General features: G+C 45.6%; 1 protein-coding gene across 1 annotated transcript in view; it reads left to right on the plus strand.

Moving 5' to 3' along the window:
• pole (polymerase (DNA directed), epsilon) overlaps positions 1-22,127 on the plus strand; it is a 125,261-nt gene that overhangs the window by 74,065 nt on the left and 29,069 nt on the right. The window contains exons 31-37 of the mRNA XM_068005940.1: positions 864-1,070; positions 2,449-2,592; positions 2,978-3,118; positions 8,829-8,982; positions 12,240-12,346; positions 18,165-18,341; positions 19,843-20,066. Of these exons, the coding sequence (XP_067862041.1) occupies positions 864-1,070; positions 2,449-2,592; positions 2,978-3,118; positions 8,829-8,982; positions 12,240-12,346; positions 18,165-18,341; positions 19,843-20,066 (1,154 nt within the window). The remainder of the gene's footprint in view (positions 1-863; positions 1,071-2,448; positions 2,593-2,977; positions 3,119-8,828; positions 8,983-12,239; positions 12,347-18,164; positions 18,342-19,842; positions 20,067-22,127) is intronic.

Here is a 22,127-nt window from a genome sequence, read left to right on the forward strand (position 1 = left end):
CGTGCCTGGCGAGACTGGTGATGTTGCTCATCCTCTGATGAAGTGGTGAATGCAGGCATGGCGCCCCCTATCCTGACGCTGTGAGTTTGAGGGGGTCCGCAAAGTAGGTAAATATGTTTGCACAGCAGAGTTTTGGGTGGAAAGTAAGAATTTTGAGTGGAAACACAAAGGTCTTGCAGCCAAAACTTTGTCTGAAGTGACAGAAAGCCATGCAGCAATAAATGAAGTTTTCTCCCCACCTGTCAAATAATCATTTGAACCTCCCACTGGCTGCAGGCTGAAACAAGTCTGTTGCAACAGGGAGTGTTTCCCACAGCAAACACGCTGAGGATCCTTCAAAATTGCTCCCCTGCCAAAATATCTACTCAATCAGGTATCTCAAGTACTTTAACTATCTGTCAAACTATGGAAATTATCATCCCGCTGGCTTTAATTGCTGGTGGGACTCCCGTATTCGGTAAGCATGCAAGCACCCGAATGCATCACTGGAGAACCCGGATGTCAGTGGGTCGGAGCCAGGCTCCGAACCCGCTCCGGATTTGTATGATTTTAGGAGGCCCCAATGCACCCGCTCTGTCATCCGACAATCAGCCCCCATGTCACTGGAAGTTAATGATGGCGTGACTTAGGTTTGCACATGATAGGGATTGATTTATACATTGTGCTAAAAAGCATGTTTACTGTTGGGAAACTCAAGCTAAAGTTTGAATTTGATTCAGATTGATATGTCTGCATAGGTCTCCAATTAAGTCCACTACGTATTTGACAGAAATGGGGGGAGAAAAAAGCAGCCTGTATATTTAGCACTAATAGACTTACTAATTTAAAAATAACTTCCTAATTTGCATTATGTTTTGAAACAGAATGAACGGTTAGTGTGGCTGAGGTACCAGAAAAAGAAATGGGAGCTACAGGCAAAACAGAGAAAGGCGCGCAGGAAGAGAAGAAAGCTGGATGATGGTGCAGCTGCACCAGGTAGACCTATTCGAGATGGTCCCACAACCAGCCTCAGCAGCTTTTTGCGTCGAACTGCCCGCACCATTCTCGATATGCCATGGCAGATTGTACAGGTATTGTTTGTTAAATTGTTACGGTTGGAACTTGGGAGTTTATTGGGTCTTGGCAGTAATTTAAGATTGGATCTCATTATGGACTGATGAGCATCTTCCTGAACCATACAGAGGGAGGCTATTTGGCCCATCGTGTATGGGGTGGCTCTTTGCTAGAGCAGCCAAAACTAATCCCACTGTCCTGTGCTCTCCCCATAGCCTTGTATCTTCCTCTGCTTCAAATATTTATCCAGTTGTCCCTTTTTAAAAAAAAACACAATGGTCTCTGCCTCAACCTCTCCTATCCTCCAGCAATTCTCTGTATAGAAATGTCTCCTAACCACTCTCCTCAAACTGGATAACTTTAAATTGTTGACCCTTCGTCACTGGAAGACAGAGGAAATAGTCTTTCCCTAGTCATCCATTAAAACTCTTCAGAATTTTAAAAATCTCCTGTTAGCCTTCTCTGCTTCAGTGGAAATGTTCCCAGTATCTCAAGTCTCCTCATAACTATAGTTTCCCATTCCTGGCATCATCCTGATGAATTTACACTGCTTTTCTCTCTCTTTTCAATATCCTGTCTGGAATGGGGCGCCCAAAACTGCACACTTATCCACGTTAAATTACATCTGGCACCTGTCTGCCCTTTCCACTAACCTATATATGTCTTCCTCATTTGCAAACCCTCTACTTTTGTGTTGCCAGCATATTTCAAGATTGAGCTCCCTATATCCAAGTCCAGATTGTCTATGTATACACAGAACATGAAATGGACCCAACACTCACCTCTGGGGTACACCACTTCCAACCCTTCTCCAGTTGGAACACTCATTCATCCCAAATGCACTTATTCATCCCAACTCTTCTTTTCCAACTTTCTGCTGCATTTTCTCTTGTACCATATGCCTGAATGTTTCTAACAAGCCTCTTGAGACATCTTATTGAACATTCTGAAAATCCATATATGCTACTTCTACTGCATTCCCTTAACGCACCCAATTATCTCTTAAATTTGTCAAAATACAACTCACCTTTAACAAATCTGTGGTCATTTTTGATTAACTTTATCATATGCCTCCCTTAAAGTTATAATCACTATTTATTCACAGATCTCTATACTTGGATGCATCTCCTTTCTGTTTTATAGGAGTACGTTTATTTTGTACTCTATGTATCAAGATTTCCCACTGCTGATCTGTCGACCTGTTTGCTCACTTTTCTGCCCAGTTAATTTCGGCCGTAATTCTTTTTGATTTTTTGATTTTTGTAGACTGCTAAATGGTGATTCTTCGTTGAATCATGCAATCTTGGCATGGAAGCTCTTGTAATTAGGTTCCACTGTACTACTGTAGAATGTGAAATGTTTTAAGTTAATTATTCTCTCATTGGATCTGTTCAGATTGCAGAAACAAGTCAGCCAGGTCTCTTCAAACTATGGGCTGTTGTTGGAAATGATTTACATTGCATCAAACTCAATATCCCTCGAGTATTCTATGTCAATCAGCGCCTCCCTAAAGCAGAGGATGGTGCTGTTTACAAGAAAGTAAGTATATCATATTCCTTTCTCATTTTTCTTAGCTTTTCTGCAAACAAATCTTATTTTTCCAAATGTCAGATCTATGTTAATATCATAGACTGCAGGAATTTGAATTCAAGAATTTGAATGTTTGTAGAGGGTTTGAGTTGCACACTATTTTGCAAATATGCACAATATTTTAAAAGCAGAAAATGTTGAACAGGTGCAGCAGGCTGGTCAGCATCTGAAAGAGTGAAGATAGACTATGTAAGTCTTGGTTATTACAGGTTTAACCACTATTTATTGGGAAAGTTTGAGAAGTAGCTATTTGCCTACCTGGAATTTTACCATTTTACATGTTGGCACAGTTTTTTGCCCATTTGTTGAAATCTGTTTCCATTTTTATTCACAGGTCAATCGTATCCTGCCCCGTTCCAATATTGTTTACAACCTGTATGAGTACTCTGTGCCAGAAGACATGTACCAGGAGCACATCAATGAGATCAATGCTGACCTCTCTGCTCCAGATATTGAAGGAGTCTATGAAACACAGGTCTGAATAGTTGGTGATGGATGGAATTTATTTATAATAGGCTATGTGTTATCTGTTGCAGTTTGAGCTTTTCCCCCAAAACCTGAACCTTGACAAATCTGTCCTGTTTTTGTAAGCGCACCAAGAGGGTGAAATTGGTCTTGGGTGGATGATAGCAAATCAACCGCCCATTTTACACTCTCCAGATTTTCTCGTCAATGGGACAGAGAATCGGGTGGGGTATAAAACAGGCTGCCGTTCCATTATCGCCTGTTTTACATTACTGCCCGAGACCAATTTCATTCCCTGTATCTCTAATAAATGAAACATGTTTGTCTTCTGCAGAGAGTTAATGTAGCACAGGTGTAATAATTAACCTCAATCATGGAAAATTGCTTACTAGAGAAATACATAGGATGCTCATTACGTCTCCTTTCAATCAGGAGGGCAGACAAATATCTGTTTGTACAGGCTAAATTACTGTGCTGATTTATTTACAATTTTTTTTAATTCACCGTAGTGGGTTAAATACCATTTCCAGAATGTTGCCTCCAGAATTCCTTACAGTTGCTTGGAATGAGGCCGCTTCTTTCAGTTAATTAGATGAGCCTTCTTTTCCTCTTTGGTAGAAGTACACAGCCTCAAAATGTTTCTTTCGAGTGAGGTGTTACACATGGAATATGAGTCCATAAAATGGCCATAAACCCTGGTGTGTCCACACCAGAATCAAAAACCAGCAGCCAGAACTGGGATATCTATCCCATGGAAATGTCTGATGCAGAACTATTTCTTTTGAACAAGCCAAATAGTTGGTAGGCATGGGGCTTTTGGCCAATAACTGTTGTATTTCCTCATTGAAATTTCAACCTGACTCTGTACAAGGCTACAACTGGAAATTACACAATGGTCTAACAAATGCCCCCAATCTCCTCATCGAAGGGAATCTTTATAGCTATATTGTGGATAACAACCCTGCTTGGCTGACAGACTAAGAGTGCTTGCTCCATAATTTTGCACTTAGTGTAAAGAACTGCTTCCATTTTAAATCCTAGCCATTTGAACTATACAAACAAAAGAAAGAAACTCTTATTTTTGTCACACTGTCCTGTAGGTTGTCGCCTTCTTTCAGGATTTTATTTTAAATCCAACTCAAAGGGCTTGTCCGTGACGGCAACAAAAGCACACGGGTACTGGTATATTGGTTACAACTAAAACAGATTTATTAAGCAAATTACAATTAGTACAACAAAGTAATACTTAACAAAGGGGATAGTCAGAGTCTGTTCCTTGGAACCTCGGATGTATCCCTCCAAGTGACTGTGGCGCGGTCTCTTCTGTCTTTTTTTCTTGCTATGTTCTGTTGACTGAAGAGTTCTTGTGTCTTCCTCATCAGAATTGTGCTTAAAACTCTAGTTTCAGGGGTCTCCCTTTATACCCTTTTTTTCCCTGCCAATGTGGCAATTAGCTGCCACCTGGCTCTCTCACCCGCACTGTTAATCATCCTACTCAACCTTCAGAAGATACATTCTATACATAACTCCTGGTACCATCTGTACCATGTTGTTGCAGACTTAGTGGTACCTTATCTTAGGACTTACATTCACAGCCCTATAGAGGCCATCATGTATAAACAATCCCCTATTCAGTAGCTGCTAGGATTGTACTCCCCGAGATAAGGAGGCCTTGGCCTGCTTAGTTGCTAATTCAATTAACCTTCGGTACCAGTTATCTGTAGCTTCTAAATACATCACACTGCTACCGTGCATTCCTTGCAATTTGCTCAGTGCCTGGCTCCTTCAAGGTCTGTACTTTCTCAAACATAATACACTCAGCATAGTCTCTTTTAACACAGTCTTGGCTAAAATAACCATCATGCTTCACTTCTCAACCCACAAGCCATACTACCCTAGGTTTATACACAATAGTTATACTTAATTGGGTACAGAAATACAGATACATTTTAAAACATAAATGGATAAATTTGTATTACATCATACCACATGAGTATATATAGGATACTTCTAAGTTGATTACATTTCTCTATTGATTGATTCTTACGGTCCAAGGTATTGGGCAGTGAGTAACAAAATGAAGATGAGAGTAAACCACCACAGTGGAACCTCCATTATCTGCCATATGGGATCTGTTTAGCAGATATTTGAGACACCCCAAATCATCATCTTGCACATACAATGTAGCAATACCCTAGGCGTGGGAATTAAGTCAAGTAAAATATGAAGAATGTGTTTTATTATCATCAAGATTAGATGAAATGCAAAAAATGTTGTGCACTGAGACAATATCACATGCAATGTTTTGTCCTGTGAGAAATCTGGTGAATAATAGGGAAGGCAGATAATGGGAATCTGGGTAATGAAGATTCAACTTTGTGTGCAGCGATTAGCCTGCCTTAATTTTTGCAAATAAGTTCAACCTTTGTGTTTGGTCACTTGTTCTCATCTTTAATTTGATATCACTGCCATTTCAAACAGAACTCCAGATTGTACGTAAGTATTTTGTTTTTTATGGACTTAGGCGGTGTGGTCTGGAATAATGCCTTCCTTTTATGAAAAGCTTCTTGAAATCAGCAAATGTAGTATTGTGTAATTCAGCAGTGAACTAATGCAAATTTATATCTACAGTAATGATTATTCTTCAAAAATGTCAATTGTGCCGTTTTGATATTGAAGACATTTTAACATTGGCAGAGTTGTGAGTGGGCCTTGGCCACTGACCTATTATGGAAAATAATTTTGCAGCTTTCTATTTAAAATTCTCGTAACCAGACACAGGGATAGACACCGGCAGGCGGAGGGGGGGGAGAGGGGGAGAGACACCACCAGGCAGAGGTGGTGGGGAGAGACACTGGCAGGTTGGGGGGGGGGGGTGGAGAAAGAGAACCAGATGAACAGCCTTGAAAGTATGAACATGTTGAAAGTAAAAACAAAGCTACAATTGCTCGAAATCTGAAATAAAATCAGAAAATGTTGGGAGTACACCGCAGCTCCATCAGCATTTGTGAAGAGAAAAGACTGGTTAATATTTTAAATTGACTGTTTCCAGATATTGCGTTCAATCTTCTATATGTCAAAAAAAACTACAAATGTTACATTCACTCTCATAGGGCTGTAAGAATGCACTAAATGCATGCTTTTCTTGATGAGACCTTCAATAGAGTGTGAGGGGAGTGCTCAACAGAGGAACCTGGGGCCCGATTTTAGCACCCGCTATCGGGTGCGTTCTCGGCAGGGGGGCCTCGAAAATTGTGAAATCCAGGATCCCGCCTCGATCCCGCCCACTTCCGGGTTCCCCACTGACGCGCCGGCGTGCGCGTGCAGCCCCCGCTGGTGGGAATCCCGCAGGCAATTAAAGCCAGCGGGATGCCACTTGAGTATTTACTTAGCTATTTCAGGTCATTGACTGACCTGATTAAGGGAGTGTGTGAGATTTTGGATCAACATGGGACTGTTTCCCACACTGGGGGAAACACTCCCAGATCGAATGGATGTGTTGCAGCTGTCAGCCTGTGGCAGCTGCAAAGGTCCATTTGACAGGTGGGGGGTGGGGAGACTCTCACCCATTGCAGGAGGCCACTCTGTCACTTGGGACAAAGTTTGGCCTCCACCACCCTCCTCCTGACGGTCAAAGTCACCAACCTGCACACTTACCCCGGGGTCCGGAGACATGTACCTACCTTGCGGACCCCCTCAGATGTACATCTTGCGGATGGGGGCCGCCGTAGCTGCAGTCATGACCTCCTCGGAGGGCGAACAGCATCACCAGCCTTGCCATCCACGCCGTCCACCTCTGACACGTGGAGCTCCACAACAGAGTGCTGTGACACATCCACCTGTACAGCAGGAGGGAGGGCTACCACAGAGAGAGATGCGTCGCAGAGGGCACTACCCTCGCCACAGAGTCCACAGACCGAGGCTCAGCCTCCTGGACCTCTCTGAACAGCAGTGCACACGGAGGCTCAGAGTCACTCGACATGTAGCCGTGGACATCTGCAGCCTCTTTCATGCCGAACTGCTCCTGGCTGGCCCGTGCACCATCTTCTTACCTGTCGCTGTCAAAGTCACCACTGCCCTCCCGAACTTCTCCTCCACAGCCTTCCAGGGTGCAACCGGGGACATCGCCAATGTCTCTCAGTCGTCTGTGCAGAAGAGCCCTGCAAATACACCTACACCCACTCTGCAGTGACGCAATGGGTGGCATCAGTGGTGGGTCCTCAGTGATACCCAGGAGCGGGCATTATTGCACAAACCGGACAGGATTGGCGAAGACATGGCAGTAGTGGTGGCAATATAATGTGTGATGTGAGTTGTTCTGAAATTCAATATAAGTAACAACCATGACAAATCCTCAAACACCCTTGTGCATCCCCTTCATGCTCACGACATGTTTGCCTTATGCTGCCTACTGCACATATGTGATGCATGCCCTGTGGCTGCAGCACAGGTGGTGGCAGGTTGAGTGAGGCTGGCCGTGAGAGAGATGCACGAGAGGGTGAGTATGGGATAGAGCCATGAGATTGTATGAGGATTGGGTTGCATGGTAGTGGCGGGGTGAGTACTGGCGAGGTGAGTAGGTGCAGGTAAGATGAGGATGGGGTTTGAGTGGTTATGAGGGGTGATGTGACAGAGTAGTGTTGGCAGTGCCGAAGGAGATGTGGGGTGGGGGCAGTGATGTGGCAGACGGAATGTAGGGGAAAGACTACGTGTACTCACTTTGGCTGACCTACTAAGGTCATTGGACCGCCTCCTGCACTGTGTGCAGGTGGGCGATATGTTGGTGGCGCAGGTGACCCCCTCTGCCACCTCGAGCCAGGCCTTCCTGGTGGCGGAGGCGGGCCGCTTCCTCCCGCCCGCTGGGTGGAAGATCTCTGTCCTCCCCCTCCTCCTCACCCCATGTACTGATACCTGGGGTGAGGCATCATTAAACTGGGAGCAGCCTTCCCCCTGGGCTGCTCCATGCAGTCATCTTTGCTATTGGTTGCAGCATCTGTCAGTGGAGGACTGCCCCTTTAAATAGAGCGCCTCCAGCTGACAGATCTTACTGCGCATGCGCAGCCCGCCCGACGCGCAGATCAGCAGCGGGGAACCCGGAGGAGCGGGTAAGTGAATCCAATTAGTGGTTTGCCTGCTGCGATCGCGTGGGTAACCCACTAATTTCACCGGGCGCGTTACCAACGCGCCCGCTTGCCCATCCGCCGGGAACCCGCACCCCTGGTAAAATCGGGCCCCTGGTCTCTGAGACAGCAGTGCACTGTCGGCAGGACTGCAAAAGTGGAGACCAGGACTGAGACTTTCTCCCACATCATCTGCAGAGTGAGCTTTTTTCTTTTGGGCGATTTCCAGAGTATTTGGAGCCAGGTGATAGCAATGATAGTCCCACCTATTACCATGTGAGCTGAATGTTGTCATGCAACAAAGAAATCAACTGCTCATGCTATATCGATTTAGATACCCTACCATTATCCTAGAAAGTTCAGAACCAAAGGAAGCCAGGTGGTCCGTCATATCCCAGTGCTATCTCCACTGCTGCGTTATTTACTCTAATTCTATTTCCCCATAGTCTTCAAAAAAAATTTCAAGTATTTATCTAATTCCCTGTTAAATATTGTAATTAATTTGATTTTAACTGTCTCTTGTGATATTGAAAAGAGAACTTAGTATTGCTAACCAATAGTATTAGCTAACCAAGCTGGTCTCCCTATGCTTTTTCCTAGGTTTCCCTGCTCTTTCGTGCCCTCGTCCAGCTTGGGTGCGTCTGTATGGTCAATAGACAGTTATCACTCCATCTTGCAGGACGGGAAGCAGACACCTTTGAATTGGAACAGCTGGAAATGCGTTCATTAGCACAATTTAATTACCTGGAACCAGGTAATACTAGTCTTCATCTGGGGCTTTGATCATTCATAGGATATCATACAGAAATGCCAGATAATTTAGTAAGATTTGAGGTGTTTCCACACTGGGAGAGGTGTGTGTGTGTGTGTGTGTGTGTGTGTGTGTGTGTGTCTCATTTGTAACTCTTGCATATCTGCTGTAAACTGGTACACATTACATATCTATTGCAGCACAAGAATTCGAGGGAGTAGGGAACATTGTGCTGATGTAAGAAGGTAACTTACTGTAACATCTTCAACTGTTATGCAGCAACGGTGTCTGTTTTCTTCATAAGATACTGAGTTGCTCTTGTACGATGTGCCGATCAATGTTTTCTTTACTCTGTGGGCTGTAAATTATGCTTTTTACTTGAGGCAGAGTTGAAAGCAGTGACCACCTTCCAACTGTAATGAATAGAATAGGCACTGATTTTTATCTGTGTAATTCTTTCTTCTCCATGCTTCCAGTTTTACCTACGGCATTTCATGCACATATTATAGTGTCTTTTAAACTATTTGGCACATCTTGCCAATTTTTAAAGAAATGAGTGATTGATTATTAATTTGAATTTTGAAGATGGGCAAGAGTGAGTAAACCACAAACCTTCAAATGTGCATTTGGTATGTCAGGAACTTTGTGATGTTAAATCCTCCATTTGGCTCCCATAATTATCCAGTGAATAGGTTCATTAGTCACAATTGGAAAAAGTTGAATTTGGAATAAGTTGAATTTGGACTGTAGTGTTGTTCTATTTCAGAGAGAAGGGGAAATATAAAAGGAGATAAAAGGCCTTTTGGCTCAACAAGTAGACTTTCTAATGGATGCTTATATAGCAACATGCGTGGCAATACGAATGAATCAATGTACTAGATGATTCCCCTCTCCTCCTATTCTGCCCTGTTTCTTCCTGACCTACCCCACATGCTGTGCCATCATCAGAAACAGTCTGCCTTGCCTCAGGCTCTTGACCGGAGTCTCCACGTGGAATCAATGATCTCTGCTGTAGGAGGCTTTATGGGGGTAACTAACTCATGGAAATTTGAGGAAAGCAATGAATTTAATAAGACTTGACATATTGAAATAGATTTTCCACAGCCAGAGAAAAACTCTTCTATATAAATGGTCAATTTCAGCACTGCGCTGAATGTAATTTTATTTTATAAAAATTACTGAGTCTTTTGATGTGAGTTTAATCTAATGCATTACTGAAATGCAGCATTGAAGACATTTACTCTTCAGTTATGCGCTTAAGTGGCATCAGTATCCTGACAAATAGCATTATATAAGTTAAAGAACTACTAAGAGGGAGTAGAAAAAATGCAAAATTAAATTTCTTTGCTCTAAAAGGTGCTTAAATGTCTAGAAATGTGCTCTCCATTTTCAAGTTTAAAAAGCACTAATCTGTTTTGTAACTAAAGGCAGTTGTCAAAAGGAGCCAAGTAAATTTGTAGAACTTTACAGATTAGTTGGTGAGCTGTTTGATTCATGAGCGACATCTTGTACTGTCTGGAAACCAGTTAGCCCTCTGCATTGCCGCCAGATTTTCAGGTTATCTGTAGTCCAATGATTATTTTAAAACTAAACCAAAAGTAGTGTGTTTGCAAGTCTCTTCAGTGTCTGTTTAGCTTCTGGCCGGGCTTATGTCCACAAAGTCAATACTACTTGATGGAACGTTCAGAATTGTCTAGTTTATTTTATCTGTCCTCAGGCTATAGCTTAATGAAACAATACTAGCCCCTTGATTTAGCTCTGCAGACAAAGCTTTGAGGTACACATTTCCCAGTATATGTCAAAAGTTTGCAATGATAAGGCATTAAATCAAGAAAACATACTTAAATAATTTAGGTTTATTCCCCAAGTAAACTGGAAATAACTGCCAGTTTACACACAACACCAGAAGATAAAGCCCATCAGCATGTCCAATTTTTATTTTAATCTCCCCAACACAAACTATCTCTTTAGGAACTTGAAACATTATCAAAAGTTGGGTGATTATCTGGAGGCGAAAGCAATACAGTTACAATTGGCATATTCACACATACATTGACTCATCTTGGTTATACTGATGACCATCTTTAAAATATATTGATACTCTACAATGTTGATGAAAGTGAAAATATATTGTTGTTTTTACTATCTCAGCCAAATATAGAGAAACGATCAGCCAATGCATTCAAAGACAAGACAAAATGCACCTATAGATGCAGTTTAAAACTACTATTACTAACTTTTATAATTTCCTTGAGGCAAGTCACTACCTATTTTTGTATGTATATATTTTTAATTGAAGACTGATTAATATAGCCAAATTAATTAGGTTAGTTAAAAATAGATATATTCCTTTGCTAGCTATAACCTAATCTGGTTTATGGTATCAGCCAAATCTCAGTGGTAACACTCTTGCCTCTGAGTCAGATGGTTGTAGGTTCAAGCCTCACTCCAGAAACTTGAGCACATAATTTAGGTTGACGTTTCAATGCAGTACTAAGGGAGTGCTGCCCTGTCAGAGGTTCTGTCTTTTGGATGAGATGTTAAACTGAGGTCCCATCTATTCTATCTGGTGGATGTAAAAGATCCCTTGGCACTATTCAAGGAAGAGCAGGGGAGGCCCCCCCCAGTGCCCAGGCTAATATTTATCCCTCCCCCACCACCATTAAAAAAGATTGCTCATTTATCTCATGCTGTTTGTGAGACCTTGCAGTGTGTAAATTGACTACTGCATTTGCATACATCACAACAGTGTATGTCACAACAATGAAGTGCTTTTGAAGTGCTGTGGCATATCCTGAGGTTGTGAAAGGTGTTCTATAAATCAGCTTCTTTTCTTTATTAGCCTCATGTGGATTGGCTATGGTTTCTCATCTTTTATTCAAACTACAATATGGTATCTGTATAGCACCATTGAGTTATCAACCCATCGCTCTGCAGCTGTTCCCATTTCAAGTTTGGTTGACTTTTCCTTGCAGAGACTCTTCCTGAGTATGTGGCTCCACCTCAACTTCAAAGACCTACTGCAAACTTGGTGGCCTAAAGTAGCCCAAAGCACTAGTGACGTGGTTCCTAAAAAATTGCCCAACATGTAATTTTCGGACCAGTTCAATTCTGTAGGTAAACCATGATCCCCAGCCACATGTTTTCCTGCCGATTGACCGAGTGAAGTAGCTGGGGTATTGGACATTTACAAGGTAGAATAAGAGCTAAATTGCATAACGGTTGCATGTAAAATAATTCTTCCCCTCTTGTTTTTGCAGGTAGTGTCCGACACATTTACTTCTATCACAATGCTCAAGGGAATAAGGCCCTCTTTGGGCTATTCATCCCCTCTCAAAGGAAGGCTTCTATATTTGTTCTTGACACTGTAAGTAATTCTAAGGAGATCAGCCTTATAGAGAGGGTAACTACAGATGAGTACTTCAAGAGGTAATATTTGCCCCATAAAATAATTGAGGTGTTTTAAGTATATTATAAAGACCAGGTTTGATCCTTTACTGAGCTAGGCAACAGTAAGGGCACTACAGTTGGCCTTGGCACACCTGGGCTCGGGGGAGAAAAATCAACCACAGTTTCACCTAATTGCTTGTAGTGGCTCCCACAGGAAAGCACCTGTGTGTGGTTGTCTGATGAGGACGATCAGACTCTGCTTTGATGTGCACCAGGATTCACAGTTTTGGTTCAAGATACTAGAGGGCTACTGATGCCTGTGGTTCCATAACCCAAGAAGTTTCTGCACTTTCAGGCGAGGGGAAGGGAATTCAGAAAAATTATATTAACAAGATATTAGGAGTAAAGCTACTCTGCTGTCAGGAGAAAACACAATATGCCCTGAATGTTGTTAGTTATAGGCTGCTTTACTGAGTGCAAAAAATATTTCTTTCTTTGCCCGTGGAATGAAGTTAATGAGTTTTGGAGGTGCAAGTAAACGGTATTCCCATGTAATGCATCTGTTTCTCTCCATTTTTATGACCGTAAAACTCTGCTCCCTCTGAGTTTACAGCAGTTGTCGCTGTCTCAGTGAAATAGATATTTTCAAATATGTCACCTCAGGGCAAAGAAGGTTCCCCCTTGCAGTCTGTGCTGAGGGTTGTCTGGCAGGAGCTGCTGGATGGAATGATCCTGGGCAGATCGTGTGCGACACCTGGAAGTTGGTTACCGGGTAATATTGGGAGAGCGCTAAAAGGCAACTGTTTCTGTTCTTCCTCTTGGTCAGAGACTAATATATGGCATGAAAGACCTAAAGAAGTGGACAGTATGTGTGGAACAAAGTGAGGAGCCTTACAAATCTTGGTGCACTTAAAATAAATGGGAGGTGGGAATAATAAAAGCAAACATGGATTCATGCTTATGTTGTAAAACACTTTGCTTCAGGATTCATTTCAGTGAGCTAGTTAGCAATAGTGGTGGTATCCTTAGTTTCTTTTTAGAGATACATTTTGTGAAGGATGGGGTGTTTGTGTAGAGAAGACATGTTGCTTGTTTATTGTAGGAACGACCTTCATGTGGAACGTAGATTTGTGCTTTCATTTTATTTTCCAATCCGAAAAAGTTGACTTTAAATGAAGTTGGACTAACGTTCAGTCTAAAGAAAACTGTGATCATGGCACAAAGAAAGAACATACATTTATATAGCACCTTTCACGACCTCAGGACGTCCCAAAAAGCCTTACAACCAATTAAGTGCTTCGAAGCGTAGTCACTGTATTAATGTAAGAAACGTGGCAGATAATTTGCGCACAGCAAAGTCCCACAAACAGCAATGTGATAATGACCAGATAATCTTTTTTTAGTGGTGTTGGTTAAGGGATAAATATTGGCCAGAACACTGGGAAGAACTCCCCTGCTCTAATTTGAAATAGTGCCATGGGATATTTTACATCTGAGACAAGTTGTTGGGACAGAATAGAGGTGTTTTGTGCTGCACTTGACCAAGGAGTGCCTGTTGCTGTCACTTGGGGGTCAATTTTCGGGTGGCGGGGGGCTCCTAAAATTGGGGATTTCCGGAGCCTGGCTCCAACCCGCCCACTTCCGGGTTCCCCAATGACACGAATCGGTGCGCGCGCAGCCCCCGCATGTGGGACTCCCACCGGCAATCAAAGCCAGCGGGATCCCACTTAAGATCATCATTATCTGGGTCCTTGAGGTCGTTTACAGACCTCATTAGTTGGAGATTTTAGGAGGATTCGGATTTTGGACTACCCAGAGTGTGTTTCCCATGCTGGGGGAAACACTCCCTGTTTAAACAGATGTGTTGCAGCCTTCAGCCAGTGGCAGCTGCAAAGGTCCATTTAACAGGTGCGGGGTAAACCCTCATTCGTTGCAGACAAAGTTTGGCCTGCCACACCGCTGTCTCCACACTCCAAATTGTTAAATCATACCTTAAACTCTGCTGTCCAAACACATTTACCTACTTTGTGGACCCCCTGACACTCACACCATCAGGATTGGGGGGTGTCCATTGCTGCATTCATCACTCCATTGGAGGACGAACAACATCACCAGCCTCACCAGGCATGCCGTCCACCTCCGCCACGTGGAGCTACACAACACAGTGCTGCGCAACAGGCACCTGCGCAAAGTAATCATGCAACTACACATACACCCACTGTAGGGTGACCCAATGGGTGGCATCAAGGGTGTTCATGGAGAACCTCATGAAAGGGCATTATTGCACAAGCCAGTCAAGAATGGCCAAGACGTGGCAGTAGTGGTGACAATATAATATGCAATGTGAGTTGATCAGAAATCAAATATAAGTAAAAACCATGACAAACCCTCAACCACCCTTGTGCATCCCCTTCGTGATCACTACACGTTTGCCTTAGGCTTCCTACTACACATATGTGATGCATGCCCTGTGGTTGCAGCACAGGTAGTGGCAGGTGGGGTGAGGCTGACTGAAAGAGATGCATGAGAGGGTGAGTATGAGACAGAGCCATGAGATTGTATGAGGATTGGGTTGAGTGGTAGTGGTGGGATGAGTACTGGTGAGGTGAGTAAGTGCAGGTAAGATGAGGATGAGTTTTGAGTGGGTGTGCGGAGTGATGTGTTAGAGTAGTGTTGGCAGTGCAGAAGGAGATGTGGGGTGGGGCGGGGACGGTGATGTGGCAGATGGAGTGTAGGGGAATGAGTAAGTGTACTCACTTCGGCTGACCTACTTAGGTCATTGATGCGCCTCCTGCACGGTATGCAGGTGCGTGATATGTTGGTGGTGCTGGTGACCTCCTCTGCCACCTCGAGCCAGGCCTTCGTGGTGGCAGAGGCAGGCCACTTACTCCCGTCCGCTGGGGAGAAGATCTCTGTCCTCCCCCCTCCTCCTCACCCCATCCAGTAGGACCTGGAGTGAGGCATCATTAAGCCTGGGAGCAGCCTTCCCCCTGGGCTGCTCCATGCAGTAATTTTGGCTCCTTTCTGCAGCATCAGTCAGTGGAACAGCTTTTCAGCGCGAAACCTGGAAGCCAAGGTAAGTGGCTTCAATTTACTTAAGATCGCGTGGGGAACCCACTGATTTTACTGGGCGGGTTACCCACGCGCCCAGTCGACCCCCTGCTGGCAACCCGCTTCCCTCCTAATATCGGACCCTTGGGCCCCGATTTTAGCACCCGCTATCGGGTGCGTTCTCGGCGGGAGGGCCTCGAAAATCGTGAAATGCAGCAGCCCGACCGGATCCCGCCCACTTCCGGGTTCCCCGCTGACGCGCCGGCGTGCACGCGCAGTCCCCGCTGGTGGGAATCCCGCAGGCAATTAAAGCCAGCAGGATGCCACTTGAGAGTATTTATTTAGCTATTTCAGGTCATTAACTGACCTGATTAAGGGACTGTGTGTGATTTTGGATCAACATGGGACTGTTTCCCACACTGGGGGAAACGCTCCCAGCTCGAATGGATGTGTTGCAGCTGTCAGCCTGTAGCAGCTGCAAAGGTCCATTTGACAGGTGTGGGGGGGAGACTCTCGCCCATTGCAGGAGGCCACTCTGTCACTTGGGACAAAGTTTGGCCTCCACCACCCTCCTCCTGACGGTCAAAGTCACCAACCTGCACACTTACCCCGGGGTCCGGAGACATGTACCTACCTTGCGGACCCCCTCAGATGTACATCTTGCGGATGGGGGCCGCCGTAGCTGCAGTCATGACCTCCTCGGAGGGCGAACAGCATCACCAGCCTCGCCGTCCACCTCTGACACGTGGAGCTCCACAACAGAGTGCTGTAACACATCCACCTGTACAACAGGAGGGAGGGCTACCGCAGAGAGAGATGCGTCGCAGAGGGCACTACCCTCGCCACAGGTTCCACAGACCGAGGCTCAGCCTCCTGAACCTCTCTGAGCAGCAGTGCACACGGAGGCTCAGAGTCACTCGACATGTAGCCGTGGACATCTGCAGCCTCTTTCATGCCGAGCTTCTCCTGGCTGGCCCGCGCACCATCTTCCTGCCTGTCGCTGTCAAAGTCACCACTGCCCTCCCGAACTTCTCCTCCGCAGCCTTCCAGGGTGCAACCGGGGACATCGCCGATGTCTCTCAGTCGTCTGCGCAGAAGAGCCCTGCAAATACACATACACCCACTCTGCAGTGACACAATGGGTGGCATCAGTGGTGGGTCCTCATAGTGATACCCAGGAGCGGGCATTATTGCACAAACCGGACAGGATTCGCGAAGACATGGCAGTAGTGGTGCCAACATAATGTGTGATGTGAGTTGTTCTGAAATTCAACGTAAGTAACGACCATGACAAACCCTGAAACACCCTTGTGCATCCCCTTCATGCTCACAACACGTTTGCCTTACGCTGCCTACTGCACATATGTGATGCATGCCCTGTGGCTGCAGCACAGGTGGTGGCAAGTTGAGTGAGGCTGGCCGTGAGAGAGATGCACGAGAGGGTGAGTATGGGATAGAGCCATGAGATTGTATGAGGATTGGGTTGTGTGGTAGTGGCGGGGTGAGTACTGGCGAGGTGAGTAGGTGCAGGTAAGATGAGGATGGGGTTTGAGTGGGTATGAGGGGTGATTTGACAGAGTAGTGTTGGCAGTGCCGAAGGAGATGTGGGATGGAGGCAGTGATGTGGCAGACGGAGTGTAGGGGAAAGACTACGTGTACTCACTGTGGCTGACCTACTGAGGTCATTGGAGCGCCTCCTGCACTGTGTGCAGGTGGGCGATATGTTGGTGGCGCAGGTGACCCCCTCTGCCACCTCGAGCCAGGCCTTCCTGGTGGCGGAGGCAGGCCGCTTCCTCCCGCCCGCCGGGTGGAAGATCTCTGTCCTCCCCCTCCTCCTCACCCCATGTATTGATACCTGAGGTGAGGCATCATTAAACTGGGAGCAGCCTTCCCCCTGGGCTGCTCCATGCAGTCATCTTTGCTATTTGTTGCAGCATCTGTCAGTGGAGGACTGCCCATTTAAATAGAGCGCCTCCAGCTGACAGATCTTACTGCGCATGAGCAGCCCGCCCGACGCGCAGATCAGCAGCGGGGAACCCGGAGGAGCAGGTAAGTGAATCCAATTAGTGTGTTGCCTGCTACGATCGCGCGGGAAACCCACTAATCTCACCAACGCGCCCGCTTGCCCATCCGCCAAGAACCCGCATCCCTGCTAAAATCGGGCCCTTGGTGTCTGAAAAAGAAATTGTTCCTATTCCTGGTGCTAGTGCATTTTTCACCTCAATGAACACAAAATTTCCAGTATGTGCTAATATTGGTCGTGCATTGTACCTGAAGCTGGAGAATGACCCAAACATTTATTGATTAAAGGTGGGAATTTAAATTTTGGACCAGATCAAGTCTGTACCATTCTCAAATGGCATGAGGGTATATTGTGGGGAGCATGTTGATGTTTTGAAAGTGAGATGGTCTTGATCGATATATAAAGGTTATACCATATGGGATTGTACCTATTATTCCCCAATTAATAGATTTTGGGTTTTTTAGAAGATAAAGAGAACATCAGATAGTAACTAACTACTGATTTTAAATTTACATCAATCTCCTGCAAATTCTCCTGAAATTTTTGAATATGCCTCAATATTGGTAATCTGGTTCATGTTACTTCTCACTGATTTAACAGAACATTTGTTTCTGAACAACAACTATTGATCGTTTGAAGTGGCATGAGCAATTGGGAAGCAAAACAATTTCTTGTTTGGTGGTTGCTGTTACAAATGTCTTTTGGTTTTATCGCGCTGTAGGTGCGCAGTAATCAGATGCCGAATTTGAGTAACCTCTACGCAGCTGAGCGCACAGCCATGTTGGAGAAATTAGATGAAGAACTGCTGCCACCTGATAAGCACACATTTGAAGTTCGGGCAGAAAAGGACCCAAAACTAGTCTACAGAGCAATTCAGCGGCTTCTGTTGAGCTACAAGGTAATGACTTCTGCATCTATTGGGAAGATGGAGTGTTGGGAGAGTAAGGCATGACCTACAGATATAAGTACATTTTTTTCCCCCCCACTGTTGAAGCTTCCTATTTTACATAGATCACAGCTTCAAATAGAAAAACATACTGTTTATTTGTATGTCTATATATTGACGGAAATGTTCAGGCATTTTAAAGACTTTTTTGTGTAATCTTTAAACTGAGCATCAATTATTAAGCCTCACTAAGTTGCAGTATGAGCTATCAAATGGAGTAATTTCATATTGAGTAAAAGCGTGTAACGTTAGAGTTTAGCAGGTGTGAGTGGCAGTTCACTGACTAGATGTGGATACTGTTTAATAGAAACTACTTTAAATTGTCTTTTTTTTGTAAAAATTATACAAGTGTAGTGATATGTAAACTAGTGGAATTGCACAGTACATACAAGAGTGCCCATTGAAATAGTACGTCTGCCAACACAGTTGTACGCATTCAAAAGCAAAATACTGTGGATGCTGGAAATCTGAAATAAAAACAGAAAACAGAAACGATCAGAAAGGTCTTCGACCTGAAACGTTAACTCTGTTTCTTTCTCCACAGATGCTGCCTGACTTGCTGAGCTTCTCCAGAATTTTCTGTTTTTATTTCAGTTGTACACATTGGTGTTTTACCATTATACCTTTTAGGATTTGGATGGGGAAAGTAAAAGTATCTTTTAGTGTTTAATATATATTTATACTGGTCATAGAATCTTATGGTAATCCATAACTAGCAACTGAATTTATGCAAATAATCACTTCTGTTTTACAAATTGACAAGATATGTGGGAGAAGACTGTTTAGGGGGATAGGTTCCAATTTGGATCAGTTTGATTTTTGCCTTGTAATAGCTCCAAGCTGCATATTATTATCCATATATATTTGTGTATTCTACATATAAATGCAACCTAATGGCTTCCTTTGCTTGGTGTGGTAACTTCACTCACTGGGTGGTGCTGTGATAAAATGAGGACTACCCTATTTCCACCCTCCTGCTCTGGGGGTTGCCCCTCCCACTGTTATATCTGCTCTTGCAGAATTGCTGTCAGCTGTGAATTGAGTATATGACCTGTGCTAATTGCTCAATTACATAATTCTGTCTGCAAGTTCACCTCTTTGCTACAGGTAGATTGCAAAAGTCAGCAGGATACAGTATTAGTCATTTGGCTATTAACACCTTTGCCTATCAGTTGTGATTTTAGTTAAGTCTTACTTTGGTACTACAGGGTTTGCAATGCCCCTAGGTTGTGTGGCATGCAAAATGTGTTGCACAACTGGGTCTGACAGCATTCTGTTGTATCTCTGTACTAGGTCTATTACTAAAAATAAGGATGGGAGGAAATTGAAGATTAATCTTTCATCATTTCTATAAGCAGTGTTTCATTTGATCCCATACTGTGTTCCATTTAAAATGCAGCAGTCTATACGGGAGTGGAAGGAAGCTGGCTGATTGATTTTAATTTTTTTTAAGGATGAAAGAAGGGGTCCAACTCTCATAGCTGTACAATCAAAGTGGGACCTGAAGAGGTTGGCCAACGGAATGCCAGTTCTGGATGAGTTCCCATTGGTGCCTGTTCATGTAATTGATGATATTAGCTATGGTGTGTTGGATTGGCAGCGTCATGGTGTGCGTAGAATGATCAGACACTACCTCAGCCTGGATAGCATTCTGTCTAAGGCATTTGAGATGGCCAGGTAGGAATATTTTTAGCTTACATAAGTCGATAAACATGTCTGAAATTAAACTGGTTCCTGCCAAGCTCTTCTGATGGCTTAGCAGGGAGCTTAGGTGAGTTCACTGCCCAGTAACATGTTGGTAAAGGAGATCTCTGGCCTGTGCTGATTTAGGCAGGGCAGCAGTAAGAGGGACTACAATTGTCCACAGCATCCCTCGGTTAGGGAGAGGAAATAAATCAACCAGGGGGCTCGAATTTAGCAGACCTGCGGGTTCCCAGCGGGTGGTCCTCCGGGAGCGTCGAAAACGCGGACGGCGAAATTAGTGGGTTGCCCACGCGATCGTAGCAGGCAACACCCTAATAGGAATCAATTACCTGCTCCTCCGGGGTCCACGGCGCTGGCCTGCGCGTCGGTCGGGCTGCGCATGCGCAGTACGATCTGTCAGCTGGAGGCTCTCTAGTTAAAGGGGCAGTCCTCCACTGACAGATGCTGCAACCAATGGGACAAATTGCAGCATGGAGCAGCCCAGGGGGAAGGCTGCTCCCAGTTTAATGATGCCTCACCCCAGGTATCATCAGATGGGGTGAGGAGGAGGGGGAGGACACAGATCTTCCCCCCGGCGGGCGGGAGGAAGCGGCCTGCCTCTGCCACCAAGAAGGCCTGGCTCGAGGTGGCAGAGGGGGTCACCTGCGCCACCAACATATGGCCCACCTGCATACAGTGCAGGAGGCGCTGCAATGACCGCAGTAGGTCAGCCGCAGTGAGAACACGAAGTCTTTCCCCTACACTCCGTCTGCCACAACACTGCCCCCACCCCACATCTCCTTCGGCACCGCCAACACTATTCTGTCACATCACCCTTCATACCCACTCACACCCCATCCTCATCTTACCTCCACCTACTCACCTCGCCAGTACTCATCCTGCCACTAACACGCAACCCAATCCTCATACAATCTCATGGCTCCATCCCATACTCACCCTCTCGTGCATCTCCCTCACGGCCAGCCTCACTCAACCTGCCACCACCTGTGCTGCAGCCACAGGGCATGCATCACATATGTGCAGTAGGCAGCGTAAGGCAAACGTCTCGTCAGCATGAAGGGGGTGCACAAGGGTGTCTGAGGGTTTGTCATGGGTGTTACCCATATTGAATTTCAGAGCAACAAACAGCACACATTATATTGACACCACCACTGCCATGTCTCCGCGAATCCTGTCCGTTGTGTCCAATAATGCCCGCTCCTGGGTATCACTATGAGGACCCACCACTGATGCCACCCATCGTGTTACTGCAGAGTAGGTGCAGGTGTATTTGCAGGGCTCGTCCGCGCAGACGACTGAGAGACATCGGCGGTGTAGCTGGCTGCACCCTGGAAGGATGCGGAGGAGAAGGTGTGGTGGGCAGTGATGACTTTGCCAGCGACAGGTAAGCAGTTGGTGCTGGGGCCAGCCAGGAGCAGCTCGGCATGAAAGAGGCTGCAGATCTCCACGACTACATGTCGAGCGAATCTGCGCCTCCCTGTGCACTGCTGCTCGGAGAGGTCCGGGGAGCTGCGCCTCGGTCTGTGGACCCTGTGGCGAGGGTAGTGCCCTCTGCGACGCGTCTCTCTCTGCGGTAGCCCTCCCTCCTGCTGTGCAGGTGGGCGTGCAACAACACCGTGTTGGGGGGATCCACGTCTCTGAGGCGGACGGCATGGACTGCGAGGCTGCTGGTGCTGGTCATGCTCTTCGTCCTCCGAGGGTGTCCACACACCACCCAACTGGCAGGTGTTGGTCTGAGGGGTTGTGCAGGGTAGGTGTGTGGTTCTTCGGACTGGGGCTGCGGTTTCGTGTCGGTCTGTCCTCTGGCTTGGTGGGGGGTGGTGGAGGGCAGGGGTTGCCCTATGTGACGCGGTGGCCTCCTGCGTGGGTGAGGGCTCTCCCCCGTGGAGCGCACCTTGGCACCTGCCACAGGCTGCTGGCTGCAACATGCCTGGTTGGAGGGAGACTGTTTCCCCCAGTGTGGGAAACTCACTGCCTTGAACCTAAAATCCCACACTTCCTCTTTTGACAGCTGCTTCAGCTCATTAACTGACC

Source organism: Heptranchias perlo, chromosome 25 (assembly GCF_035084215.1).
Source record: "Heptranchias perlo isolate sHepPer1 chromosome 25, sHepPer1.hap1, whole genome shotgun sequence".
In the NCBI taxonomy this organism is placed as follows: Eukaryota; Metazoa; Chordata; class Chondrichthyes; order Hexanchiformes; family Hexanchidae; genus Heptranchias; species Heptranchias perlo.